General features: G+C 48.5%; 9 protein-coding genes and 2 non-coding genes across 11 annotated transcripts; 2 read left to right on the top strand and 9 right to left on the bottom strand.

The window, feature by feature from the left end:
• Positions 1 to 158: 158 nt before the first annotated feature.
• On the bottom strand, positions 159 to 2,660 carry J7337_012737 (uncharacterized protein; the record flags this gene model as incomplete). The annotated part of the gene is made up of 1 exon (XM_044830240.1): positions 159 to 2,660. One exon carries the CDS (start codon positions 2,658 to 2,660, stop codon positions 159 to 161), a length of 2,502 nt encoding a protein of 833 aa, XP_044675156.1.
• A 2,715-nt stretch (positions 2,661 to 5,375) lies between these two features.
• J7337_012736 (uncharacterized protein) lies at positions 5,376 to 6,123 on the top strand (the record flags this gene model as incomplete). The annotated part of the gene is made up of 5 exons (XM_044830239.1): positions 5,376 to 5,458; positions 5,651 to 5,723; positions 5,844 to 5,891; positions 5,945 to 6,050; positions 6,104 to 6,123. The coding sequence occupies 5 exons, from the start codon at positions 5,376 to 5,378 to the stop codon at positions 6,121 to 6,123; spliced, it is 330 nt and encodes a 109-aa protein (XP_044675155.1).
• Positions 6,124 to 7,371: 1,248 nt separating this feature from the next.
• Positions 7,372 to 8,800, bottom strand: J7337_012735 (uncharacterized protein; the record flags this gene model as incomplete). Its single annotated transcript, XM_044830238.1, has 2 exons — positions 7,372 to 8,681; positions 8,728 to 8,800. 2 exons carry the CDS (start codon positions 8,798 to 8,800, stop codon positions 7,372 to 7,374), a joined length of 1,383 nt encoding a protein of 460 aa, XP_044675154.1.
• A 1,185-nt stretch (positions 8,801 to 9,985) lies between these two features.
• On the bottom strand, positions 9,986 to 10,656 carry J7337_012734 (uncharacterized protein; the record flags this gene model as incomplete). Its single annotated transcript, XM_044830237.1, has 2 exons — positions 9,986 to 10,008; positions 10,029 to 10,656. 2 exons carry the CDS (start codon positions 10,654 to 10,656, stop codon positions 9,986 to 9,988), a joined length of 651 nt encoding a protein of 216 aa, XP_044675153.1.
• A 2,161-nt stretch (positions 10,657 to 12,817) lies between these two features.
• On the top strand, positions 12,818 to 14,249 carry J7337_012733 (uncharacterized protein; the record flags this gene model as incomplete). Its single annotated transcript, XM_044830236.1, has 2 exons — positions 12,818 to 14,140; positions 14,193 to 14,249. The coding sequence occupies 2 exons, from the start codon at positions 12,818 to 12,820 to the stop codon at positions 14,247 to 14,249; spliced, it is 1,380 nt and encodes a 459-aa protein (XP_044675152.1).
• Positions 14,250 to 14,602: 353 nt separating this feature from the next.
• J7337_012732 (uncharacterized protein) lies at positions 14,603 to 14,923 on the bottom strand (the record flags this gene model as incomplete). Its single annotated transcript, XM_044830235.1, has 2 exons — positions 14,603 to 14,781; positions 14,842 to 14,923. 2 exons carry the CDS (start codon positions 14,921 to 14,923, stop codon positions 14,603 to 14,605), a joined length of 261 nt encoding a protein of 86 aa, XP_044675151.1.
• A 4,754-nt stretch (positions 14,924 to 19,677) lies between these two features.
• On the bottom strand, positions 19,678 to 20,737 carry J7337_012731 (uncharacterized protein; the record flags this gene model as incomplete). The annotated part of the gene is made up of 5 exons (XM_044830234.1): positions 19,678 to 19,699; positions 19,753 to 19,899; positions 19,947 to 20,167; positions 20,217 to 20,654; positions 20,699 to 20,737. The coding sequence occupies 5 exons, from the start codon at positions 20,735 to 20,737 to the stop codon at positions 19,678 to 19,680; spliced, it is 867 nt and encodes a 288-aa protein (XP_044675150.1).
• A 687-nt stretch (positions 20,738 to 21,424) lies between these two features.
• J7337_012730 (uncharacterized protein) lies at positions 21,425 to 23,203 on the bottom strand (the record flags this gene model as incomplete). Its single annotated transcript, XM_044830233.1, has 1 exon — positions 21,425 to 23,203. One exon carries the CDS (start codon positions 23,201 to 23,203, stop codon positions 21,425 to 21,427), a length of 1,779 nt encoding a protein of 592 aa, XP_044675149.1.
• Positions 23,204 to 23,607: 404 nt separating this feature from the next.
• J7337_012729 lies at positions 23,608 to 23,689 on the bottom strand. Its single transcript has one exon. It is a non-coding gene; the product is annotated as a tRNA-Gly (tRNA).
• A 493-nt stretch (positions 23,690 to 24,182) lies between these two features.
• J7337_012728 lies at positions 24,183 to 24,264 on the bottom strand. The gene has a single exon. It is a non-coding gene; the product is annotated as a tRNA-His (tRNA).
• Positions 24,265 to 24,660: 396 nt separating this feature from the next.
• On the bottom strand, positions 24,661 to 25,504 carry J7337_012727 (uncharacterized protein; the record flags this gene model as incomplete). Its single annotated transcript, XM_044830232.1, has 2 exons — positions 24,661 to 25,100; positions 25,165 to 25,504. 2 exons carry the CDS (start codon positions 25,502 to 25,504, stop codon positions 24,661 to 24,663), a joined length of 780 nt encoding a protein of 259 aa, XP_044675148.1.
• Positions 25,505 to 27,884: the final 2,380 nt, after the last annotated feature.

Raw genomic sequence — 27,884 nt, 5'->3', positions numbered from 1 at the left:
TCATACATTTATGTACTTAGTTCCGATGTAGGCTACTCTCGTTAGCCTTTTCTTTGCACCCAGTGGGAATACGTCACCATCAGTAAAATATTGACAGGCAAATCGTACGAACAGTTCAAACTCGTGAAACAACATAAGAGACTATATATGGCTATATTCTATAGATCAACATCACCTGAGCTCGACCTCCATCCCAAACTATACATAACATCTGAGAACGCAACCATCACTCTCCACAGACCCGCATCGAAGACATCTTGAGCCTTGTCGAGGAATTTAGCCAAGCCTTCCCGGGCGTTCTGAGCAAGCTCGCCCATCTTAGTGATGGCCGACGATGAAGTCTCGTAGATGCGCTCCATCCCGTGATGCAGGCACTGTGGTCTCTTCACAGGAGAGCTACTGGGGTTATCGCCCTTGGGAACCTCCTTTTCCTCCGAATCCGACAAGTCGGAACCAAGGCGGTATACAGAGTAAGCGTCATCTGGTCCGCCACACTGCTCGCGTGTGTCGAAAATGGAAGTAAACCAACATTTGTCGTCGGCAACTCGCGCAGATTCCTCTGGAACCTTGTTGGAACAGAAGCATCTGGATCCATGGCGAAGTGCGACAGAATATCCCTTGATAGTGCACTGCCTGTTGCAAGAATCTCCATTGGAGCTTCGATAAGGGCGTCTGATATTGACGCGTGGAGGATACGAAGAGGTGAAGTCAGGAAGCTTGAAGCAGCCATGGGGCTTAAGCTTAGACATTCCCTTCTCCACTGGACGATTCGGGATCTTAGCAGGTCGCTCGACTTCTTCAGCCTTGGTCTCATCGTCCGCTACGTCAGTGCTTATTCCCGTGTTCACAACGCTCCAAGTTCCCCTTCCGCCACAAGCGTCACGAGACCAACCGAAACACCAGCTCGCACACTGACTATCATCAACTCGTGCGCTCTTGGCAGGATATGTATCAGAGCACAGGCACCAGCCACGCTGGACAGCTGCGACAGGCTTGTCCTCACGCTGACAGTAGCGAGCGCATTGTTCAAGGGTGTTCCTGCCCTCAAGCTTCTTGCGTGTCAAGGTGGTAGATTGCATGTTGTAGCAGCCATGGGATGTCACGTAGCCTAAGCTGGGCTCTTCATAAGGCCTTTGTACATGCGCCCTGTTGTTGGATTCGTGTTGGATGCGGTGTGTCCCTTCTGAGTAGCCAGTCCTGTATGCTGAGAAAGTGTCTGCAGTGACACCGTAGCCTCCACAAGAGAACTTAGAATCGCCAGAGCAAGGAATCTGACATTCGCGAAGGTCTGTTGTGGAGCTAAAGCGAGGATAACCTTGGGCACAGTGACATTGCGAGCCTTTGATGAACGCAACAGCTCTTCCTGCGGCTTTGCACGAGTCGATACAGGACGAGGGGAACCTTGAGACTGCACCTGCGTCTAGGGGTATGCGACTTGCGGTCCTTGGGATATCGTAGAAGCATCGCTCTATCTGACTGATAGGCTTAGGCTCGAAGACAGGGCTCCTTTCAGGGCCGAGGTTGTAAACACTGAACGCGGCATTGTAGCCGCCACAGTTGAAAAGGTTTGTTCCGGGGCATCGAACATTGCACTGAGAATCTGGAAGTTCGTCTTTCTTGTCAGGGTACTTATTGCTGCAGTAGCAGGTCTGATCCCGAGTGAACGCATACACGCGGCTCCTTCGCTGACAGAAGCGGTGGCATAGCATAGGACTATTGCGGGCAAACACTTGGGTAATGACTATGGGGACTTTGCTGTAGCAAGCCTGTCCGGGATGCCCATTTGGCTCAGTATGCTTGGGAGATGTTTTCTCAGAACTCGGTAACTCGGTATCGATAGAAGGTAGAGTCTTGATATCAAGACCAAGGCCGGTGTCATAAACCGCGGTATAAGGATCATGACGAGCTGGATTGTACTCCGAATCGCGCTGACATCTATTATCGCCGTCGCTCAGGCATGGCATGTAGCACTTGTCAGAGCCAGCAGTGGCATCTCTTGCAGGATACATGGTACCGCAGGAGCAATCGCTCCCACTGATAAGAGCAAGAGGCTTTCTATCTTTCGCGCAGACCTTGGCGCATTCACGACGGGAGTCATCGTCTCTGATCAACACTTTCATGCGCATTGACGAACGCCCTGAGATATGATAGCATCCCTGCGCCGTGATCTTGCCAACCTCGCCTCGGTTTGTCGCGAGCTGCTTGGATTCAGTCGTCTGAACAGATGGTCCCTGTCTATGTTGCGATGGCAGTCGATTTGTTTCGTCATCGGCGATGGAAGGGATGGAGAAAACGGCGTAAATTTCGTCGTCCTCCTCGGAGGCATAGTTGTTTCTCGGCTGCTTGATGCAGTCACCATCCAAGATACCGACACATTGCGCATTGCAGCGGTTATTGTCGACTTGGTGATAACTCGGGGCGGTTTTACTGCAGAAGCAGTTGACGGAACCGAACGCAATCCATTGCTGCCCGCGTCGGATACAAGTGTCGAGGCACTTCTGGCGCTGAACCTCGGTCCTCGAAAATCCACCGACCACAAAATTCGTTGGTCTCGACCAATAGCAGCCCTTATGTTTGAGAGCCTTCAGATCGGAACCCTGGGCAGCTGCCAGAGTCACCCAGAAAAGAAGAGCGGCATGCAATAAACTGAACGTCGCCATGGCAAAAGAATGAATGGCGTCAAAAGAACAAGAGGGAACCGTTGGGGCCGGGAATGAGGTGGTGTTTATGTTTCCGTCATCAGCGGCCGGTCTAATTTTACACGAGGACAATCTAGACTCTCGTTGGTTGCCCTTGGGTTAATTATGGAACGATTTAGGCATCATACAAGGATCTGTGCCTCAATGCTTGCTAGGGTCACAGAAATCAGCCAACGAGGGTTGGGCTTGGGGAGCTAAAGTGACAGGGCTGCTGATCCTAGCTGAAGCGATGTTCTTGGCGTCGGCTACCAAGGCAGGCTGAAAGAAGAAATCGCCGACCCATGACACTTCTGTAGGGTAAGGCGGGAATAAGTTGAAAGACTCACTATCATCGTGGTCATCATAGATTTGGGCTTAGATTTAAGATGACCTTGGGTAGCAACGCGCCCTGAATTTGCACCTCTAGCAATGCTGCTCTACCAACACTCTAAGTATAATGACTAACGCCCAACACTACGTTCCCGATTTCGTCCTCTTGGAAACGTAGTGGATGTGTTTTGAAGCAAGGGTAGACGTGACGCTATGCAAAGGAGACATTATTGGATGAGGATGATCACGGGTTCCAGTATCAACATAATGAGACTGAGCTCGAAGATGTGCACTCACTAAACTGATCCATAAGCCGTTTACTCTGGGTACCAATATGAAGTTCAGGGATTGGCTTTTAACTGATATCCAATCTAGATTGTCTGTAGCTTCAAACTCCCAAAGCTTGCCAATTTGTCAAATCTTCACCACTGGTCTGAGTCGTTTAGTTTTGTTAAGTTAATTCCTGCCCCTTTAATTATGTGTATAAATAGCTGTGCCCCGTCAGTTGTTCGCCAGTAAACTTCTCTTCTCATGCCATAACACCAACCTATACCAGTATCAGCAACCTGAGCTGAGGCCTCGGGCCCTCTCTGAGATGAGTATGAAAGGAGAGGGTAGGTATTTGGATACTTACACGCTTCGTTTTTGGCCATGCTGTTTGCTATCGGCTCTATAGGTTTCGACGATGTTGACTGTCGTGCTTATTACACGCGCAAGAGAGAATTTCTCTGAGCCTGTTGGCGTTATGCATATCGCAGAGAGATGTTCAGTATAAAGAGATGATAATGTGGCGGGGATGTTACAGGAGAAGAGCAGATAGGTAGACGAGGGCAGTCTTGACAGCAGTGATCGAAATATCCTGTGAGAACGGGCCAACGGGACAATACAAATTAATTTGAGCAAACCTGTAATGAACTGCCACTAGACAGCATGGCTACGACAGCTACCATGGGGTCAATACGTGGCGATCTTCGATGTAAGGGCGCGATGTCCCATGTCAAAACAGAAATGAACTAAATGGCTTCGGTGCAGAAGCAGGGTGGATTGGGAGACTAAGAAAGAGGCACACGCGGTGATGTCAGGCCGGCAAAGGCTGTATGGGCGACTCAAACTCGGGGTGGATTGGTCTCAATGGTTCTTGGACAGCCTCAACTCATTGATGTACCCGGGCAACCGTGAGCCAAACTTCCTTCTGAGATCAGGCTCCGTTCAAAGGGTTCAGCGACAAACAAGTCATGCAACAAGCATCCAGATCACCAGAAACATGATAATGGAGAGGGAATTTTCCCTAAAGTGCGACTTTTTGGTTGCTCATGAAGGACCTGTTCTGACTGACGTCCATGTGGGGATCCGATCGACGCTGTCTCGGTGCTCAGATACATTCATTAAAATATTTATATTGAAGGGGTTATTCATATTGCAATCGAGCCAGATATGGATTGAGTGAAGAAAACAGCCATTCAATTTGCCGAACTCAAGATCCGCTGACACAAGACTGATTTCAATTGCATCCTTGATATGCTTCTCGTAAAACATCAAACGGCATGAATGCCGTTACCAAAGTAAACGCGCCAGCACCTCCATGAAGTAGGTAAGCAAAACCCTCACAGATTGAACTACAGGGCTAAATAGGAGTAGCGTCCTCAACCACAGGGGCAACAGTCTCGTCCTTAGGACGTGCTCGGGGACCATCTTCATCGATACGGAGACCATCTGCATTATCAACAATCGACAGTTAAGTTGAAAACATGGCTCACGGCGCATCATCTGTAGTGACTCAGGGGAGTATTGACAAACGATATCCTGATTCCTGAACGCGAACGAGATCCTCAGCAAAGTTTTGGTAGAAACATAGGACGATATCGGCAGTTGTTATCGGCAGAAGATACAAGGAGCTGTGGTGATTCCGACTGGGTATCACGGAGGCACGAGTGGCAAATACTGTGAACAATGTGCTCTGGGCACTGGACCATAGGTGGGAAGAAAACATGTCAAAGTTTGCCCCTAAGTCATCCTAAATTATTATAAGGATGGATCCTAAACTTTCATAAACTTGCCTAAACTTTGCCTAGGTAGAATTACTAAATTTCGGGAGAAACCAGTGTGACACGAGGTCAATACAATATCCAACTGATCTTGAGAGGCTAAGAGCTGACCTGAATCTAATCTTGACAGTGCAGCAGCGCCTGCTCGCTTCTGGTTCATGCCCGGCCCTGCCTTGTGTAACAGTAACAGCGAGTTGGCCCGTGCCCACAAAATGTTTTGATCAGTGCTTCCGAAGCTACCTTTCGTCACCTTTCCTCTTTTTCGCCCACAACATCTCGCCGCGACAGTCACTCATCTGGTCTTTGGGCAGAAATTTCAGCGATGAACAAAGCCAACAGGTTCAAAGAACCCGAACTTTCTTTTCGCCCTTCACACAACAGGCACAGCGCTCAACATCGCCGCCGGTAAGTATCTCTCTTTCGTCGGGACCTTTGAATGGAATGACCAAGACGTTGATGATCTTGCGCTAACTGTTGAAAATAGCGTACGTGACTGATTATTCCCGTCCCCGCCCGCTGTGGTTCAGATTTTGGCCGCTGACGTGTAGCTCTTCGCGATAGGGTTTTTTGTACCCACAAACTGTCATAAAGTCGAAGAACGTGCCAACGACTGCTCAAGAGCAAGGCATTCCCCAATTCGGGGCGAGAGGCAGCCCCCATTCGGGGTGAGGTAAGTTACCAAGGAATCCCTCCAAAGTATGTCTAACGCTGACCCCAACTGTCCCGATAGAAACGCAAGGCCGTAAGTTGAACAACTGTCGAGTTCCAGCAAGTGTCTCTAACGTGCTAGGACGAAATCACGGCCGACGAGGCCACTCCTGCCCCTGAGGCGGAGCAGGTAAGAGAAAACATGTTCAAATGCATTGCTGTTTTCTTAACCACTTTATATAGAACTCGACAATGGGTCACCGTTCCGGCGCCTCTGGGGCTGCCGGTCCCAGTCTCGACACGGTCGAACTAGGATTGACACATTTGTCTAGCTTCACTCTTATAATGAGTAAGTTAGATCTGGAGCCCAATTCTTTACTACCAAATGCTAACTCTTTTCAGTAGAACCATATAGCAAATGAGGTAACTCCAAACAATACTCCAAGAGGCGCTGCTTCATAGGTTCAGCAACTAACACTGGTACAGACGAGAAACGGGAGTTGAGGTCCGGCCCCCTCGGTTGGACAGAAATCATAGGGAACCCTCAGAGTCTTTAGTAAAATTTCAAATTCACAATGAGTACAAGCAATCCTCAAGGTCGAAAGGAGAGACTTCAAAAGGAACTGGACCGGGTGACACTACTCCTCTCCCTAGATCACTGTCACCGTCGCTACAAGGAAGCATTCGACGACACGTTTAGTCAAGCCTTAACAAAGTCCAGCCGTTTCTTCCTGCACATGAGGACCCTCTACAGCATACGGATCCAGCTTAAAATCTGGGGGTTGAACAATGGCCCCAGCTTCGACCAACGACACCGTGCTGTGATCATGTTGGTACCAATGAGCTCTCTGGCCCCGGAGGAAACCTGTCGCCCGAAGAGCATGATGGCAGGGAATTGCTGAAAGCGCCCAGCGACACTCACGCGATGATGTGCCATGGCGAGTAACAACAATCTGACCAGCAAAATGTTCAATCCAACTAATCACATATAGCCATGCAGGTGTCGATCCCAACAGACGTGCCGCAAATCGTCACTCAGCAGCAGCTAAACAGGTCGTGTCGAAATCGCAATCAGTTTGCAAGTTGAAGTGGTTTTAACGGACGGAACGGCCAGGTTCATGGCTGGTCCGATGCCATGCATCTTTATCCTAAGACTCGTGCAGAAAAGACTGAAAAGAAGGCCTCTGTAAGAGATGCCACTGATCACGAGGGGCCCTCTTGGGGGCAAGGCGAGTAACCATGATCAGCCTTTACCATACTTTATGCGAACCAGACCGACTATTTATAGAAGAGCAAGACCTTGCAATATCGTAACCAATAAGCTTCGAATGCCAAGTATATTTCTTGGTCTCAAATGACAATCGATCCGGCAGCCCGTCCGCTGTTTGGCTTCACATGCCAACGCGGTATGTAAATAACCTTCCTGGGCCTCTCTGAGAATTTCAATACTAACTACTCGTAGCCCAAAACCCAGCTCAGTAGTCGGAGCCAGTTCCATCACCGGACTACCTCATGCCGAGCGCAACACACTGGAAGAACGTCTGAGCGACCTCGGGCGACTTGCAGTCAAGGATAAATATAGGATTTCAGTCAGGTGCCTCGATTAGTAGTTATACGCAAAATCTTAGAGCGCCAGAGACTCAAATTCGCTATGGAGAATCTCGTCTAAACTACGCCTTTTCTACTACAACCGTCTCGTCCGTGTCACTGTTTGCTTGTCCCTCATTTGTACCCAACTGCCGAATTACCAACCAAGCTGGGAAGATTGCAACCGCCCAAATACCGAAGTTCAAATACGTGCTTCCCACAGTTGCCATGATTGGAAGAGCATTGAGACCATAGCTTAGCGCCTGCCATGCCGACTCCGTACCTCTCAGCAACGCGGACAACCGCACCGTCTCTTGCGAATTGTTCGAGATCTGACCAATGATGAAGAAGGCAAAGTTGTAGTTGAGCTGGAACCCAGTGACGAGGAAGATGAAAACACCGAATGCAGAACCAAAGCCAGGATCACTCCAATCGTAGATGGGTCCGTCGCGCTTGAACTTGGTGACGTTGATGGTGAGCCAGATCCACCACCCTCCTTGGAGAGTCATGATGACAGCGTAAGCATATCGGGCGCGCTTCTTGAGAGCGATTTGGTTCTGATCAAGCCAAACACCCAGAAGGTTTCCCGCGATGACGGCCACGATGCCGGAGACGAACGAACCGAGAGCTCGAGCTCGCACGCTGAACCAGAGAGCGATGTAGGTGAAGAAGACCGATTCAGAGTAAACTCCTTGGCCGATCCAGAATATGAGAAGCAGAAATTCCTTCTTGAGGAACGTTCGTGTTGTGGCCTTGAATTCCTTCCATGGATGATCAAGGATGCTCATGTCGACCTTCTTCCCGTCTGCACGTTGGACTTGAGATGGCTTGTTGAGAAGGAATGCGACAAACGGCCCCAGTGCTTGAAGAGCGATGAAGATGAGATAGACTTTGTACGAGACCTTGCCCGCCTCACTCCGATCAGCGTTGAGACCAAGGTTGATCGCGCCACCCAAAATCTGTCCCAATCTTGTGAACGAAAGCCAATAGGCCACCAACCGTCCTCGATTTCTGGGTTCCGGATACCCAATCGCGATCGCTGCCTCAGCCGCCCAAAAGATACCCGCCGAAACACCACAGCACGCCGCGCCAAAGATGACAAGCCACTCGACGCCATAACGGTTGTTCAGGTAGAGACCTGCGCTGTAGGGCGCAAAGCCGATGGTTCCGATGACTAGAGCGCCTTTGATCCCAACATATTTAACGATGCCGCTGGTGAACCAGCATGAGATGATCATGAGGCAGAAGGTGAGGGCGTTGCCGGTGTTGACGAGGTAGGGCTTCTGAGCGCCGCCTGCACCGAGGGAGTTCATTGCACCCCAGAGACCGGGGGCTGCGAAACTGCAGAGACCGAGGATGGTTGCGTTGTAAATTGGCGACCGGTTCCATTTCGCTAGTGAACATTAGCATAAGCATCAAGTTAGAGATGGTGAGCTCACGTTTGATCGAAGCCTCGTTGAGCGTCTCAGCATTTGCAGCATCGGCCGTGTGCTTTTCCTCTGATTCCGACATTGCGGTGAAGGTTCCAAGTGCCGGGCAAGTCAAGAGATTTGCCGAATTTTGTGCGACTTGAATGCAGCTCAAGAGGAGATGATAACTGATGTTGAAGAGCGGCGAAGCATCAAGATAAAGTAGTCGGGATAAAAGAATGACACCACTCAACCCCAGCAATGATGACAGGGACCAAGATAGACTATGCAAATCAACCCCTCGATCGGTGATGGTGGTTGTTTCGATCAAGTTAGATCGCCGAACATTGATAAGGATTCATGCGGTTGCGTGATATTCGTCTCCGGCTTCGTCATCGGCCCTTGGCTGTAACACGAATCGGAAAACGCCAAAACCCGCCTGCGTTTGATGTTGCACAGAGCTCGGTAGAGTGCATTTCGGATCTTCAGAATGTATTCATAATTACATGCATCAAGCGATCGCAACGTTGCCTTGACCTCTCTTCCATGTATATTGACAATTGTTTCACAAATCAACACTTTGCCTAAGGATACCATAAACTCATGCCTAATCTTGCTACAATTAGATCAGTATTTAACTCAGCCTGTTTTGGTCTCATGCTATCTTCAGGCGGAACGAGATGCGGAAGGAATTCGTACAATATTGAAGTCTCTTATAGTCGAAAAAAGCTTAAGTGGGCTCGAATTGGATCATTCTCCGCTGGCCTCCCTATCATGCGCTACATTACTCGATCCTTGCCAATCGTCTGTTACTGCCACTTCAACGATTTTCTCCTCGTGCAAGGCCGCGAATAAGCCCTCAAGCGCATGTAATCTATACACCAATACCAATCGGAATCGCCAACCTCAGCTTGTTCCAGATCCAGTGCTTGAGATTCGCCTGTAAAATTGTTCCTCGGAATGTGGGATATCTTCCCAACGTGGTCTTTTAAAGCCCAAGCTTTCGACTCGGTCAAGTAGCCACGATTTATACTTCTTCTGGGACAAAGAGGTTGTTGTACAAAACATAAGCCCTGTTGCCTTAGGCCCCTGTGTAGGGTCCTTACATTTTGTAGGGCTTTCGAAACAGTGGTATTCTTTAACACAGGTAGATGCATGTACGTCAATGCTTTCCCGCGCATACTCCGGCCCGACACAGAGCGGGCATATAAAAAATCCTGTTATGTCGTATGAGATAGGTTCATCAAGCAAATGCCAAAACATGGACCAATCGGGTCCACCACGCCTTTCAAAGTCGCTCCCAATCACGTGCTTCCCATGGCAGCACTCACAATTGCCGTCCTCGAGATTCTTGATGACATCTGAAACCGTGAGCTCCACATGGAGAAACTCGGTCTTTGATGCGAGCAAAGCCGTGGGAAAGGCGCAGGATGAAACGTACATGTCGAAGAAGTCGAGGTATTCGGATAAGTCGAAGTAGCCGTCGAATGGAAAGAGGGAGGAGATGGCGAATGGAGATCGGAGGGAGTTGGGGAATGAGTAGTAGAAGGAGCTGAGGCGTATTGAATTCAGGTCGGGATGGTCCGATTCGCTGGGTTCGTCGGGATGTGCCAAGTAGAATCGAAGCATCTCGATTCCTTTGAGGCAATAGGTGTTGCCAAAGGGCCACCACCAGCGTTTATACATGTCGCAGACAAGTTCGTCGCCTCTCGCGCTTGTCTGTAGCCGCTTGGGTCGTACGAGGGAATACTGGTGGTTCTCTGGGCAGCGATTTGAGAAGTCGAGAATCATGTCCCAGACCTCAAGTGGTAGTGCTTTTCCTCCTTGGGAGGTGACGAGTGCCGGCGAGGAAGAGACGATACTTTCGATATAGGCTGGCCCTAAGAGTGTCCTGTTGAAAATCATAACTGGCCGCGACTTCAGCAAATCGCCGACTTCTTCTGGTACTACTGGCCTCATTTTGATCTTATTATGAGGGTTTACTTGAGTAGAGGAGTGGGTAGGTATGTAGGACTTTGTTGAAAGAGGTAAGTAACATAGAGTGTCACAGCATGCGAGGGTCTTGTTAAATACTTTTACTCCTGATATTTGACTCTTGCTCAAAATTTCACATGGAAGTTGTTCGCGGACATACTTCCAGAGCCAAGGCAACCACAAACTTACAGCCAACTGGACACTTTTCATTAGAGTTCGAGAAGCGACCTGGGTTTGAACAATCCGCCACCAAGGCTCCCACAACCTACGTAATCAGTAGGGTGGTCAGCGGCAGCCAGGTTGCCCCAAGCTCGTGACCACAAATAAGATTCATCAAGAAGCTCTGGCGTAGTGGGTGGAAGCCAGAATCTCCATGGCCCAGTTCAACATCGACAATCTACACTTTGCTTTCATTATTGCCTGGTTTGACTGGCTATAAGTAAGTGTTCTTGTAATAGGCGCCTGGATTGGTGCCTGTTTACATGGTGACGCGTGACTGGACTCTCGCCATGACGGCGTACATTAAGCCCCAGAACTACAGTCTCACAAGTGGTGCCTCTGAAAAGTAGCCAAGTTACCCTAAGCATCAAAATCACCAAGGGAGCTCAAAATGCCAAGAAAAGAGAGTTCATTTGTAAATTGAATGAGCTTGAAGCAACGATCTCAAGACAAAGGGGGTTTGACGACGCCTAAGAATGCCGATACTGGGAATCAGAAGATGGAAAACACCCAACCGAAAGCTAATACATAAATATGTATTAAGAGGCCATCAGTAACGGATCTAGCAGCACTTTAATACCGATACCCTGATGATGGACAAGAAGCCAGTCCTTTAGGGTATGGCGCAACTATCAGCAGGATAAACAGTCAAGACAAGTATTTCCTGCGAAGTCACCCTACCCTCTACCCATCCATTTATCCTCCAGTACGGCCCGTCCAAACAAGCTTAAACCCATCTCCCCCATCCCGAGAAATACCTGATCTCTGGGGTGCAGTGCGGGTAAACTCGCCGTCGAACCGGAATGTATTGTTTGAGGCCAACGACGGTTTCTGGGGTACAGTTCACGACCCCGGAACAATTCACGCAAACTCATTATTCATATTAGTCAACGAGGTGAATGACCCCACAGATAAGCGATTGATGGCGGAGATGAGGGTGTCGTGGAGTAAAATTAGATGCAGAGTTTTATGAGGCTGACTCGTTGTATAGAAGAGCTTTTCACCCCAGATTTTTTCGGTGGAGATTGCTGCAAGCCAAGACGGCAGTTAGTTCGAGCAAGACAGACATCACCTCTCGCATTATCTCTGAATGTCGAGAACATGTTTATCACTCATCAGGAACAGAGTTTGGGGCCCCGGAGTAATCTCGTTGTCCGGGAGCGGTCGAGATTTGATCTCGACGCGTAGAGAGTTCTTGTTAGGATATCATAACGTGATGATATCCACACGCGCCTTTTCGGTGACGGAGCCTCACGGGATTTCTCACCAATGACACGTTTCATGCACGTAAAAATAACATCAGGGGTCTCATGTCATACAGACCCACAACCGGCAGATTCTTTCCATCACCTTACGACTTTGGGTCAAGCGTCTTCCTTTTGGAAGCTTTTTCTGGGTTTTTCGTACGCCACTCCGAGCGCGGCTCGCAAACCTCCTTCGGGCCTTTTCTCTCGAAAGCTGCATTTCTCACCAGGAACAGATGGAGTTTCTGAGATCAGATGGTACAAGGGACCGTTAACTCCGGCGTCGGCATGACATGAATGAATTACGAGTTTAAATGGAATAAAAACCTGGAGAAAGGTGCTCTTATCTAATCGTGACAGCAACCGCGACATGGTGCCGGGTCCGATCTTTCGGAGGTGGATACCCCGGATACACCGAGCATGCGCCATGGCTCGCCTTGCGCCGTTTTTCCCGTCTCAAAGCTCTTCTAGCCGGTTGTTTTCGTTCCTCTTAAATACATTTGTCCTGTCTCACCTCCCCCAAAGACCCTGTTTGATCTCTTGTCATCCCTCCCCATCGTTCGTCGGTTACCTATTCCGTGCATTTCTCGACTCTTCTACACTGACCGTTCCTTGGTCATATGAGTAGCCACTCTTCCACCCATCCTCCCACCGAACATACTCCTCTACTCACCCACGACACAATGGCTACCACCTCACCCAAGGCCAAGTCCTCAAAACCCGCCAACATGATGGATGATCCTGAGACAGCGGATGACATCCAAGTCTCCCAGCAGAAGCAGCTCGCTACCCAAGGAAATGCTCACTTCCACCGCCTGGGATGGAAGCGTCTCGCCGTCGTCACAATCGTCGAGGCTATTGCCCTCGGCGCCCTCAGTCTTCCTTCAGCCTATCACACGCTGGGCATGTTCCCCGGCGTCTTCCTCACAATCACTCTCGGTTTCGTCTCCATTTTCACCAGTTACATCGTCGGCCAAGTCAAGCTGAAATTTCCCCACGTAGCGCATTATGCTGATGCCGGACGCCTTCTTCTCGGTCGCTTTGGCTACGAGATCTTCGGTGCTGCCCTCGTTCTCGAGCTTGTTATGGTTGTTGGTTCGCATGCCTTGACTGGTAGCATTGCGCTCATCGACATCAACGGTGGACACGTCTGTTCCATCGTCTTCTCCGCTGTTTCGGCTATCATCCTTCTCATCCTCGCCATCCCCCCATCTTTCACCGAAGTCGCCATTCTTGGATATATCGATTTCGTGTCTATCGTTGCTGCCATTGGCATCACCGTCATTGCTACTGGTATTCAGGCTAGCGATTCGGCTGGTGGACTCTCGGGTGTTGAGTGGTCTGCCTGGCCCAAGGAGGACCTTAACTTCGCTGAGGCATTCGTCGCTGTCAGCAACATCATTTTCGCCTTTAGTTTCGCGATTGGTCAATTCTCCTTCATGGACGAGATGCACACACCAACCGATTACATGAAGTCTATCTACGCATCCTGCTTCATCCAAATTGCGATCTACACGCTGACTGGAGCCCTGTGCTACGCTTTCATCGGACCCTCGGTGCAATCACCCGCGTTGCTCTCCGCTGGACCACTTATTTCCAAGATCGCTTTTGGAGTCGCGCTACCCGTTATCTTTATCTCCGGTTCGATCAATTCTACCGTTGCCCTCCGATATCTTCATGGCCGTATGTTCAAGGACTCAATTCTGCGATATGTCAACACCCCAATGGGCTGGGTCAGCTGGATCACCCTTGTGACCATCTTCACTATCATCGCTTGGGTCATCGCTGAGGCTATCCCCATTTTCTCTGACTTGCTCTCTCTGGCCTCGGCTCTCTTCGTTTCTGGTTTCTCTTTCTGGATTCCCGGTGTCATGTGGTTCGTCTTGCTTTGCGAGGGCAAGTGGTTTTCCAAGAAGAACATGTTAATGAGCTTGGGAAGCATCCTCGCCTTCATCATCGGAATTGTTACACTCGGTGCTGGCACATATGCCACCATTAAGGATATCGTAAGTTACCTTTACCATGAGATATCTGCTCAACAGACTAACATATTGCCAGATCGACATTACTTCCGATGGCTCTGCTCATGCTCCATTCACTTGCCGATCAAGCTAAACTGATTCGACATGACGATAGATGTTCAAAAGCGAAATGCATTTAGATATATGATGTACATTAATACAATCTCGATTCTTAGGTTACATAATATTCCAATAGTTCTTCTATATACAGCGCATCCATTATGCATCGTCGTGATCAATTGTCTCGTGACCAAAGAAAGAACATTGTCGCGTAGCCCACCTAACATCAATACAATTTGGTTCCCGACGCAAGAGATAAAATACTAACCAGCCTTCTGAAAAAGGCTCGAAGTTCTGAAACATATTACAAACCTAAACTGTGAAGGACAAACATGAAAGAAATCACAACATCATTACGAACCACGCAACCTTATGTCTTATACATCATTAACGAGCTGAAGGATATAGCCACTCTTGGAAGCTTGACCTGCGGCGAACAGGTGATCCAGTTGACCCTTCACTTCCAACACTGGCCCGACGATCGTTACTGTTTCGTCGGACCCAGGTGTTGGTCCAGTCGGATCCCGTCGCAGGAGTCGTAGTAGTCATTACTCTTTGCTTGTAGGCTATTCATTCAACTTGTCAGTAGTGATCAAAAGGAAAAGCATCAAGAGGCGAGCACGTACATGATGAATCGTTCCTGTTGGGGTCCTCTAGAACAGCCTGGAGCTTGGCCTTGGCTTTCTCCGCAAGGGTTTGAGGTGCCATATTGACTTATTTTTAGTTCAGTTTAATATCCTGAAAGATTTAGATGTTGAAAGTGTTGAAAAGGTAGGAAATACAAATGAAATAAAGAAGAAACGGCCTCTCAATCACAAAAGAGGGGAAACGGCTTCTTATGTTACAGCATGCACACGACCTCGTGACCATCCGTCATCTTGAGGAAAGGATACATATTGTTTGTCAGCTCTCCATTAGAGCACATTGTGAATTGCCTATTCTGGGATAAGATAAACTATCACCAACTGCTTTGCTGTGCCATCAACGTCAGAAACGCGGGGTAGCTCAATACCAACCAATTATCCAACGACTGATGTTGCGTTGGTTCAAACGTTGCTACCCTCCCTTTTAAGACAGATGGGATGATTGGTTGCTAATAAAAAGCTTCGTAAAAAGGGTGTTTGGATTGGGCTCGGCAGTGTCGAGTACGGGGTGATCATCCGGATATGTCTGTTGAGGCAGGGGGGACAAGAAGACTTGAGACCTTTATCCTAAGCGATGAAAAGATTTAGGTAACTTAGCCTAAGTTTACAGGAGTCTTTACTAAATTTATTTTAACATCCTCTTCTAAAGGACTATATTTTTTTGCTCCATGAGGTTAGGCTGAACCCAGTATCGCGTGTTGAGCTTGGGAAGATAAGCTGCTGGATTGTGTTAACTCTCAAAGAATCTTCTTAGAAGTGGGCTGCATCGTACTCAATATGGTAAATCTTGCCATTCCTAAATCGACGTCGATCACCAATTTATGAGGTGAATTCTGCTTCGGGACATCTCCACTGCGTATGCGTGGCAGAGAAGGGTCTGCATAAAACCGCGAGCATTGTCTCCTTGCTTTGTCGGGAAGAAAACGCTGGACCTGCAAACAACAATCTGTTGTCCGTTTAATTCCATGGACTGCTCACAATACTGTCGGCAAGCGGCTCCATGCTCGCACATGTATGCGTTTCCCGCCATGTCTACCGCAAGCAAAAAGAAAATGACCTGCCCCTTCTTGGCGTCTGTTGCATCGTTTAGCGATGTCGGAAATCTTTCTCCATTTCTTCCGAACGTCAAAGCAGTCTAGCCAGCGCATACACTGTAAGGCAACTTTTGAGTAAATCACGGGACAATTTTAGGGCCAAAGTTGAAAGAGTCCATCAGGCGGTGGTATAGAGCGTTCATCCGAAACACGATGTCCCGTCGGCTTGAATACAGCGGATGTGGAAGGTTCCTCTAATTCCAGAGCGCAAAGCTCTCGTCGGAAAGTCCATCTTTGGAAAGCAAACAGTACACATTTGCCTCAATAAGAGCGCCGTCCTGTGTGTCACCGAACATTCGTTCTAATGGTTCCGATGTTAACAGCAGTGTACTTGTCCGACGCTCCTTTCTCATGACAGGTGAAGCTAGAGATAGACTGTCGAAATTTTCATAGCAATCGAGATATGTTATGATCATTTCTCGTATCTCGGAAGCGAGGTGTTGGAAAGGGTCCCCGACGCCCTGGGACACTGGTGCGCTCTGGGACATGCTGGACCTTTGATCTTGCGAGCTTGAAAACGAAGAGTTAGGAGGAAGGGATTTTCACACAAGGGGACTTTTTTATACTTGTATAGTCAAGAAATTTTATGTCGTGGCAAATATCTGTATGCCAATTGCAAGTCTATACTGCCTGAAGTTTAAGCCCATGGCTTACCACAATTAGCTCACTGACCAAAGTTTAAGTGACGTTCTGCAGGTTTGGGACGAGACTGTCTTATAATCAAGCCTTCAGATGCATAGCTCTAGCTCGTCAAGGACGTAATACCTGATTGAGCGATTGGTGGAGCAGATAGATCAGACGAATTTAATGTGAAGAATCAAGTTCGATGTGGATTCTCAATGACAGGAGAACTATTGCAAACTCGTCCTGAGCTTGGCTTCGTACATGACTATGTTTTCAAAGTTTGGTCAGATGGTTTCATGAGGCAGACCTTAGCAAACCTCTAAAACCTTGTAGTGACGATTTCCATTGGTTTCCGGGGCCTAGACTACTATTAGATCATCAAAGTCAAACCTTGCAGATGAGCCTTGACAATAGGTAGTCAGCCAACTGTGTGATCCCGAGGGCCAGGAGATCCCCAGCACATGAAGATATAGTGTTCCCTTAAAGGGTATTGATGTCTAAGTTGTAAGCTAGAAGTGTTATTTGTAGCTAAGACTTGTGGCTGAGAGCTTATTCCGGCTGAGAGAACTTAGTGCTCCCTTAAAATGAACCTTCGAGAAGCACTTTTATCACCAAGTTCTGTGTGCTGATTGACACTCCCGGCCATGTACCTCGACGGCAAATAACCTGCCTACCATAACTAATTGTGTAAGACAAGCAACACATATCGAAACAACCTGCAATCCCAACTTCCAAGGCATCGCTAGTTGATCCAGATCTGGTTGAGGGCAGTGGATCAATGGCGTCAAGATTCTTGAATAAGATATATCAAGACCATCATAGAGCACGCCAAGACCTCCTCGTCAAATTACCCATTTTTAGCAGATCGTCTCTTTCTCATTTCACCTATGACTGCCCCTGGACTGTGCTTCATACGGGAAGGATGACCTCAAAGAACAGTTTTCTTATTGATTGTTGCTTGAAATTATCATAGATATTAATAGCTATTGACTCATCCTCCCGATGACCTCGAATCTTCTAGGATCGCGATGGTATCTCAAAATCCCAGGTAGAAAATTGCTGGGCGTACTTGCGTTCAACAACGAAACTAGCATTGGATAAACACCATTTCTTCAGCTTCTCTCTGCTCCTCCCCCTCCTCCTCCAGCTCCGAAAAATCATCATCTTCTGCTATTTCAGATCGCTCTGGCAGGCCCCAAAACCTTTCAAAATCGCCTGAAACCATTCCTGGAATCATGAACAGCCAGTGATCAACAAGCCTAAAAGAACGCTCTTCTTTTATGGATCTTTGTTTCGGAGGCTCTCCCGGGCTTGTCACGAAGGCTGATGGACATTGTTCGATCAGATAGATGGCAAGGAGAAAATAGATGATCCGGCGTCCGATTCCGTCGTTCTTGATCGGAGGCATCACAATTGGAAGTCGTTCCCCATTTTCTCCGAAAGATTTGGCAAGGAAATCGCTGAGCCTGCCAAGGCAGAGGTCAGGGTATTTATTCCTGTAGAGAGGCACCAATGCAGGACCCAATGCAAAGCAGTTGAGCATTGCTTGGTACCTGTCATACATCTCGAAGATCAAATGTTGCTCTGGCGTGAAAAGCGGGTCCCGTAAGAATATATCTGGCATCAGAAGAGGATGCTCATCCTGTAAAATGGGTTTCTCCATCTTCGGGTATTTCACAAGCAACAAGACTTGCGAAAACTGGTGGTAGCCCAGCTCCTTTTGGAGGGTGTCCCAAGCTTTTAGTAACTTGCTGGTCTGGGATGCGCGCCAGAAAACGGGGGATGCTTGACGAAGGCACCAGAAAACTTCGTTGGATTCTAAATTCGATATGATCATTTCCCGAATCTCCAAAGGGAGGCGTCGGAAAGGATCCATTTTGAGGGTTTGAGATTGGTGTTAAGTATGAATAGTCGATCGAACGCCGTAATGTGTTTTTGAGAGTCGAGATTGTTCGTCGAGATTTGGGACTCAAAGGGTGGGGAGCGGCGTTCCTTTATATCCCAGCTGATTGCTGCCTACAGTACCTACCTTAGGTACAGAGCATAGTATAAGGTTAAATCTTACTCTGTGATTTGTAGAGTCCACTGTTGCCACGCAGTTCAGCCCGGCAATTCTTGCATAACTGACTCCAAGTTTAACCTGTGACTGAAGCCTAATCTCGATATTTGACTTTGTGACGACCAGCTAAGTTCTGTCTGCTGATTCAAGCTCTCAGCCACAAGCCTCAACTGCAAATGACACATCTAGCAAACATTTGAGACATGATACCATAATAACAACCAATTTCTACGTGACGGCCAGCTTCGCACCAAAGTGAGCAAATAAATGAGGTTCGGAGACCGTGAAAAGGTCAAGTTTGTTTGGTTAAGTGAACGCCAATTTACTTAGCCTTGGATAAATCAAGCTAAGACACGTACGGCCAGCCGTCCAAAGGCTCGAAGTCAAATGGGAGTTTTCAGTGTGTTGGCTCGATATGTCTCGTTGAGACATCATAAGCTTTAGGTATCAAGTAATACCCACGGTCAGGTTGATCCGACCCGAGGACTTTCCTACAGACTCAGTGCCACTCAATTTGAGAAAAGAGCTGGCCTAAGCGATCTTCCAGAAGAGTCAAAGTGAAAGATACTTGGTAATAGTACCCGGAATAGTGGGGGAATCGCCGCACTGCCCAATTGCCTGGAGACTTTGAAAAGCTCTGCACCAGTAGAATTAATGGTTTCTCTCTTATTGTTCATTACCTTCAGTCTATCGTGACTAGACTTATCCCCATAGCGTGGGTGCGAGGCATGATATCCGCTTTGTTGTCGTGGCGAAACACCACAAACGGTATCACCAGATTCAACATCGCCACGCCGTCTATCGCAAGAATAGTTCGTATTTTATTGGCACACTGCGACATCTCCATGAGCCCTGGCCGTATCCTTTCTACGTATCTATTTCTTGTCACATATTCATGAGCATTTTGTACGAATCCCTCCCATGCAGTTCAAAGTTCAGGACTGAAAACATATCAACTGTGAATGAAGATCTCTCCGCAACAACAAGATGAATGCCTCTTTGTAATATAGTTGTATTTGTATGTGTCGAGCGAGTTCAAATTCATGGCGCGTCCGTGGGGTCCCTATCCAGTTGTTAGTCTTCGACTCAAACCACTACGAAGAAAGGGATACTCACCAGTCAGTAACCAAATGCTCATCCAAACCATCCAGCTCCTTCATATCATCCTCCGAAATCTCAAATCCATCAACGCTTGCGTTCTCGATCATACGCTTCTGCTTAGTACTCTTGGGAAGAGTGATGAAGTCATGTTGAAGCCCCCACCTAGAGAACGTCAGTACACAAAACGCGGTACAAATTAGGAGCCATACTTGACAAATATTTGGGCAGGTGTGACGGAGTACTTCTTGGCCATTTTGACAATGGCAGGGTGATCCATGCGCTCAGCGCGAGCGAGAGGAGCGTAGGCCTCGATGGCGATGTTATGTTCGGCGCAAGTGGCGCGGATTTCTTCTTGGGTGTTGAAAGGGTGAACTTCGATCTGGTTGATCACGGGCGGGATGCGAGGGTTGGAGGCCATGAGTTCCTCGATCTTGAGAGTGTCAGTATCTTGAATGCGCAGCGGGAGACATGAGACTTACATGAGCAGAGCCAAAGTTGCTGACGCCAGCAGAACGAATCTCACCCGCATCAACGGCATCCTCCAGCGCCTTCCAGCTCGTAAGTCTGGCTGTCTTCCCACCGTATGGACTATGAAGAAGGAACAAGTCAATGTATCCCAAGCCTGAAGCCTCGACAGATTTCTTGACAGATCGTCGCACAGCATCATACGACTCGTCGCAGCTGGCGAGCTTGGAAGTGTACCAAATATCCTCGCGCTTCAAACCAGCCGTGTTCTCACTACTGGCGAGAAAGTCACTGATGGCTTTACCGGCCTGGCGCTCATTGTGATACATCTGCGCGCAGTCGAAACCGCGGTAGCCGGTGAGGAGACCTTGGCGAACTGCATCGGTGGCTTCTTTGGTGGACATCATGTAGAGACCAAGTTGGATGCGGGGAATGATGAGGCCATTGTTGAGCTGCGAATGTTAGCGAGCACATCGCACGATAGAATGGATCGTACCTTGGCCGTGGCGGCGAGGAGTGAGGGCTGAGAGGACATTTTTGCGAAACTTTTGGTTGGTGAAAGAAGCGAGAATCTGAAATGGTGATGATGTCAGGACGCTGCGATCTGATAAGAGATTGATGGGGCCGACATCGCTAGGTCCCTCAGTGGGGGTGACGTAAGAACAACGACGTCGCATCGTCAGAATCGCAAGCTTGAGCTACGAATATTCTCGAAAAGAATGCCTCAGCTTCATCACTAGCTTATCATGTTATGATGCTAAATGTCTCTTTGCAATGACCTTACGAAAGCCGAGCTCGCTTATGACACCAACATGCGGGTGCACGACATGCAGAAGTGCTCCGTCCTCTACCCTTTTTGGCGCCCAGATCAACAACCTCATGTCAAAAGGTGGATCAGACAAGCTCAACTGCCGCGATTTGGGATCTCCTTGCGCTTCAGCCGTTGCCGAAACCGGTGCCTGGATTAACTTCGAAACTTCAAAAGCGGTGCAACATGCGCCCGCTCCAACGCCCGCGTTCGAGGTACATGATCCAAAAGTTTGTTATTCGCAATTTTTAAACCGATATGAAACCTAAGAAAACATTCTCCAGATGCAAAACGCGCATAAATGCAGTCAGTACTCTACATGTCACCGCCATGAATCACCCAATTGTCCTGTGATTTCCATCACACGTCCCCTCTTTTGTTTACCACCAAACTTCACAGTAACGTCACCTGAGCTCAGTCCTCTGAAAGCGCCTTCTCCACTCGTCTTCCGACCGTTACACTCCAGCCATCAATCTTTTTGTTCCACAGATCCGTCAAGTAAAACGTGATGGCCAGCAGAACAACCCAACCGATCGCATATCCGCCCGTCTTACCGAAGCTGTCAAACAGTCTCGGCATAATCCAAAAGCCCAAGCTATGCAGCACAGGTCCATGGACAAGATAGAGCGAGAAGCTGACTTTGCCGAGATACTGCGGGAGGCGGCTTTCAAGCAAGCGAACGAGCACTGGACTTCGCAGGATGCACGCAACGAGGAGCACTGCGCCCATCGCCTCGTAGAACATCCATCCAGACAGCGGCGTGTAGTACTTAGGAACCCAGGTTGAAAGATAGGCGAAACCAGGCGTGTACTCAGCGCCAGAGTCGGGATACGACAATAAATACAACGCCAGGACGATGCCAGCCCATCGCAGCGCTGTTCCCTTTGTTGTTCGTTGGAAATCTCCTGCGCGACCCTTCACGCCAGTAGCCGAGGGTGGCAGATCTGATGAACGTCGAACATCATGCTCTGAAAGCAACATACCGCCCAAGAAAGTCGCCATGTCCCATCTTCCGATGAAGAGACTGTACGCAGAGAGGAAGCAGCCGATTCTCGTTCGCCATTTCGCCTTGATGGCAGCTGTACCGAGCAGGAAGATGTAGATCACCATCGAACCACGGAACTCCATCGGAATTGTGAAAGTGTGCGGATCATAGCGTGTATGATAGTGACCGAAGTTGAAGGGGTTGGCCCACTCGGCGTAGGATCTAGTAAAGTTCTTCATCGCGTATGTCAAGTTCGGGTGGATGAATGGATGCTCCTCCCATGAGCCTCCCATCTGAACCCAAGTAAGGTTCAGTGGATTGGTGGCGTTGGTGGCATTACCGAAGGTGAGATCGAGATCGTCTTCGTCATCCAGGTAGCTGAGAGCTGCGAGTCGCTCCATACTAGTGTCGTCCTTAACAGACTTGGTGGAGTTGGTGTCGTTCTTGGGGAACTGGGCCTCATACTCTGATTCCAAGGTGTAGAGCTGAGACGGTCCATACGATCGCGTTGTGTGATTGACACAGAGGAGCATGTCTGTCCATTCTGTGGTGTTTCCTTCAGGATATCCGGTGGTATTGCGGAGATACGCTGTGGTTTCTATTCCCAAGTAGTTCGCGATACCTGTAGCTCCTCTCACAGCGGTGCCATTAGCACAAAAGTTACCCTCGGCCAAATCGGCATGAGTAATCGTCGCATTGATGTAATGAGAGTCAGGACCCTTGTAAATGGCGAACTCGGACTTGAAGACACCGATTTGAGCTAGCACGGCGACAAGGAACATGCTGATGGTGGGAGGAATATAGAGGCGAAAGACACGTCGGAAAACAGATGAAGCAAGCTTCTGATAAGCAGTATCAAGCTTGCGCTCATGGATCAAGCGAAGAATATGGCGACAGATAACATAACCAGAGATGGCGAAGAAAATAGCAACCATAGCACGTCCACGATGCAAAAGGCAAATAATTGGTAACGACTGCAATCCCCAATACGGCTCAGGCGCACGCGGAGGGAACGCGCCATAGCCTAACATGATAGCAGGCGTCCAAGGCCAGAAGAAATGATAATTGAAGACAAGAAGACATGCGATTCCGCGCAAGCCGTCAAGGCACCTGATCTTGTCTCTATTGAAGCGCGAGGCTGGTGCTGACGATGAGGGCTTATCTTCGTACTCGGAGCGAGGCAGCAGATCCGGCTGTTGCCCGCCCATGCTGACGGATTGTCGTGATCTAGCGATTGGAAGCATTCATGCGCGCGCAAATGTTGGAGATTTCAAATGGCGCGTGATGAGGGGGAATGTTGTGTGAGAGTTTGAAATGATGAGGTGAATCAAGGGAGGCTGAAGTCGTACAGAGTGTCCTTGATACGATCCATGCTCGCCATTACTAAAGTGAGGTAAGATCTGCAAACGGTCTAGCCCGTTGTGGTAAGGGCGCCACAAGGGAGTTGCGCCGCACCAGCCACAGCGCAGTTGATTCTTGTAGGGTAAGCTGCCACGCGACAGTTTAGACTTTACGACGCGTCGTCAATAAAGTTCAAAACATTTCGAGTGATCATGGGGACATCACGGCAGTTGAAACATATTGCAAAAAGATGAAGAAACAGCAAAAGAAATGCGTAATCAGGGAATCGAACCCTGGGCTCCCCGACGCTGCTCGAATGGCAACGGAGAATTTTACCACTAAACCAATTACGCTTAGCTAACTTGTTTCGAGACAGCGAATTTGGGGGTCTTGGAGGCGACAATGGAGCCGCTGAGAGCGTTGCTAGTATGTCATCGCTTACCCGGCACCAGAATCAATATCTTATTCTGAACAGTCGTTTCGATGATGTACTACTACGTATGGAATGAATTATCTTTGTCTCACATAGTGATAAGATTTTGAGCTTTTGAATCAAGAGTTAGCCAATTGTTTTTCTCGCAGCTGAATTTCTGGGAGAAGCCATCATTTGTCATACCCACAATTGCTCAAATTGAGACGATGATAGGAGCAGTCCGCTAACCGACTCCAAGACGCGCGATACAAGCGTGCTAAGCACTCAATCAGATCATATTATATTATATATTGGGCAATCAATTTTGCGCCCTGTAATGCACCCACGCTGAGGCATTTCTAGGCAAGCACAAAAAGTCAACACGGCCTTGATGCGAAGCCATTTCGAGTAACGAGAAGCAAAAAGAAGAGGTTTGCCGTCAGCAAGACTCGAACTTGCGTTTTCAGTGCTTTTAATAGCCACAAACTGATGTACTGACCCCTATACGATGACGGCTTTATTGGTTAATGATGGGACCCCGGCCACTAATTCTGCCTCTTGATGGCCCACGACCCACCGCCCTATCCAAGGCCAAGCAGCTTCACGACAAACATATCATCCTTGTCGCATGCACTCGATGTTTACTGTCTTTGCACATTGTATTTTTTGTTTACACAGATATTCCTCCGCTTTCCAACGCCAGCATCAGCAAACGAAAACCAGTCCTTACCATGAAACCTCTTCAGGGTTTAAAAATGTCCTTATGTCAGAGTTACCGAGACTGGCTTCTGACAACCGGTCACGACATAGGTTGATCCCAGTTATGTTAAAGCGGTCGGTAGTGATGAGCAATTAGCACATCCTACTATCAAATTCATTGCCATAATCATTCCGATCTCCACGCCCTTGAGCTCACTTCATCTCGTCTTCCCTCCGTATACTTGTCACATAACTGCGGAATCGATTGCACATCTCCAGAACCTTCTGGAAATGAGCCTTATGGACAACTGTCACCAATGCAGCATCATACTCCGGGTCTTCTTCGCTTTCAAACTCTGCTAGGGTGATGGCTGTCTGTAATGCATTGCGAATGTCTCCCCCGTTGAAGCTCGTCTCCCCAACGGTGCCAAGAACCCATTTCTTTGCGTCTGGTACGATCTGTACCTTGCCAGCGCGATCGCGCACCGGCTTGCGAAAAAAGCCATTCCAAACTTTTCGTCTGGTCTCTTCGTCGAGGGCCTGGTATCCGATTGCGACGTGTACGCGTGAGATGAAGGCGTCGTCTATTTGTCCAACGCGATTGGTAGTCAGGAACAGCAAACCCTTAAAGTACTCCATCCTTTTAAGGAAGGCTGTGGGTAAATTTTAGTACCTTGCATCGCCGATAGTGAGGCAAACACTAGGCAGCGAACTTACCTGATACCAGCCCGTTTCGAGCGAGGCCTCGATTCTGCCTTCGTTCGAGGAAGATATCGGCTTCATCAATAAGAAGCACTGCGTTCCAGGCTTCCGTAAGATCAAACCATTTCATAAGCTCGCCTTCAACGAGTGTATCGACCGTGCCGATATCAGCTACTGTGAGAGCAAGGAGTGGCCGACGCAAGTCAGTGTCAGATTCTTGCGACTCCTCCCCGTTGATTCTGGCGTTACTGCTGGTCGTTCTGAGCTGGGGGCTTTGGCAACATTTTTGACTGTTTTGGGCAGTGTAGGATGACCTATCGTTATGGAGAAGAATCCCATCATAGTCCCTGAACATGTTTGAGTAGTCTCTGACCTGTTGAGAAAGGTTCCCATTGAAATCAGATTCTGCACGCCCTCTTCGATGATCGATAAACACCTTTCCCGTATACTATAGAGGTGTCAGTGAGATAGCTGACATTTTCCCTCAAGCCCAAGTCTTACATATTGGGCGGTTTTTTGATGGGTCCCTGGTAATCGACGAAGAGATTGCCTCGCTGAAGCGCCTTGAAGAGTTTTGCAGCGCGGCATAAAATCTTTCGACGTCGCTCGCCGCCATCATATGCGTCCCATATAGACACCGGACACACTTAAAGATTAGTGACATCTCGAAGTCCTGAATAAGGATTTATCCTTGCGGAAATGAAATTTCGATGCAGTCTGGAGCCATCGGTTTCGAGCCGCCAGAGGTCGAGCCACGACCCGTCACCCCCACTCCCCCATACCTCGGGCTAAGAGACATCAGTGCGTTTGACTCCCATCACAGTTGCAGCATGCGTCGATCCATCAAGTTGCACGTAGACGTCTGTTCCGGGTTTGAGAAGATACCAGATCATGCCAAAGAAGACCTGGGCTTTGGCCGAGCACTGGGAGCCAAAGTGGCTTTTGACAGAAACCGAGAGCGACTGAACTCGTTACGAGATGAATGGGCACAACTTTTGTCAGAGGGGCGGGAACTGGCAAATGCTTTTGTTCCAGGAGGAAGTCGTTCTCCTCGAACAGAGTCGGAGAGCCATGATGTTGATTTCTGGAACCGTCAAATGATGGAGCATGGAAATATTCCATCACTTCGGCAGTACATTCAGGAACTTTAAGTCATTGTCTTTGAGTTCTTTACAGAGGTCTTCAACAAATGGCCCAAGTGTGGCTGGAAACAATTCCTCACCAGCTTCGATGATGGCGCATTCAACAGGCTCTTCACTGCGAAAAAAGAACGAATGTTGGTTATTGAACGCCGTATGGAACGCCACGTTATCCTTGACTTTCGACACCGCACCACTGAGAGTTTGGAGGTGCTGATTCAGAGTTAAAAGGAACTCTTGTATCGCTTGCCAAATCAATTGAACAAAGACTATTTCTCGGCGAGTCGCTCCAACAATTATTAGAGCAACAACAATTCTTCGACCTGGAAAGACCCCAATCAGCCCTTGTAAAAGCATGGTTAAAACAACAGCAGAAGGACGTTCTGATGCAGTGGTCGGTGATGACATTCAACCGCCATCACCGCGATTGGAAGCTCTCCCGAGCCGACAAGCGCATTGCAGGTACAACCGTGCAGAGATCCAGGCAGAGCTAGCCCACTTCACTATTCAATGGAAGCATCAGGTTGAACGTCTAACAGAGGCTGCCAAGCAAGCATCACTCCTCCAGTTCGATAGACAAGTTCACCGTCGCTTGCAAACCTGGCTTCGAGATCTGAGCCCAACCAATTTCTGGATTCATGGCCCTTATGACGTCTCACGACCGAGCCAAAATTCCATGACGGCTGTATCTCTTACGGCATTGGCACGAACTCATAACATCCCCTTTGTCGCCTATTTTTGCACCTTCACAAATCATGACGCTTCGGGGACGCCCAAGAGAGTTGAGCTTGAAGCATTTCTGGCCTCAGTTGTCATACAACTCATCCAGCTAATGCCAGAGAGGGGTTATTCCCGGGCAGACCTATCTCCTGCTCGCTTCGCAACCCTCGCACGAGGGACATTGGACGTCAGCGAGACCCTCCAGTTGATCCGCGATGTGCGTGAGCTGTGCCCGAGATTGGTGCATGATTTTATAGACAACCTTCAAGTGTTGGAGGACCGGTCTAACCAAGCTTACACCAGAGACTTTCTAAGCACTATTGCGGCATTGTGTCGCCTGAAAAGCGGGAGGTGGCTCCCAGAGAGTGCTGTTGTGCCTGATAGGAGCGAGTTGGAGCTTGGCACCGAGATTTGCTTCACTACGGAAGGATACGTGGATGGTCTGGTGTAAGCTGTAGAGCTTCAGTTACTCCATAAGGTCGAATAAGATCTGTAGGCGCAACCGAGACTACGACGATGGAGGTCGGTGAGACATTGGAATGGGGTTCTTGAGAAGAGAAGCCGATCTTGTATGGCCGGTAGATTACTGCTCCTTGTTACAATGGAGGAAGACTCGACGAATAAAATTAATGTTACCTATCCTAAAATGCAGAAAGACTTAGGTAAATTTAGTGTATACTCAATGGGTCCTTAGACTAGCTTTTGGTACTCTAGCCTAAAGTTAGAAGAGCTAGGTTCTCTCTGCTAGAATAAGCTTATAGCTATAAATCTTAACTATAAATAACACTTTAAGCCTATAACTTAGATATTAATACTATAATAACTAACTAATAGCTATAGTAAAATACTAATATTATTAAAACTTAAAAAATAACT

Source organism: Fusarium musae, chromosome 10 (assembly GCF_019915245.1).
Source record: "Fusarium musae strain F31 chromosome 10, whole genome shotgun sequence".
Taxonomy (NCBI): domain Eukaryota; kingdom Fungi; phylum Ascomycota; class Sordariomycetes; order Hypocreales; family Nectriaceae; genus Fusarium; species Fusarium musae.
This window is presented reverse-complemented; position numbering and strand designations above follow the sequence as displayed.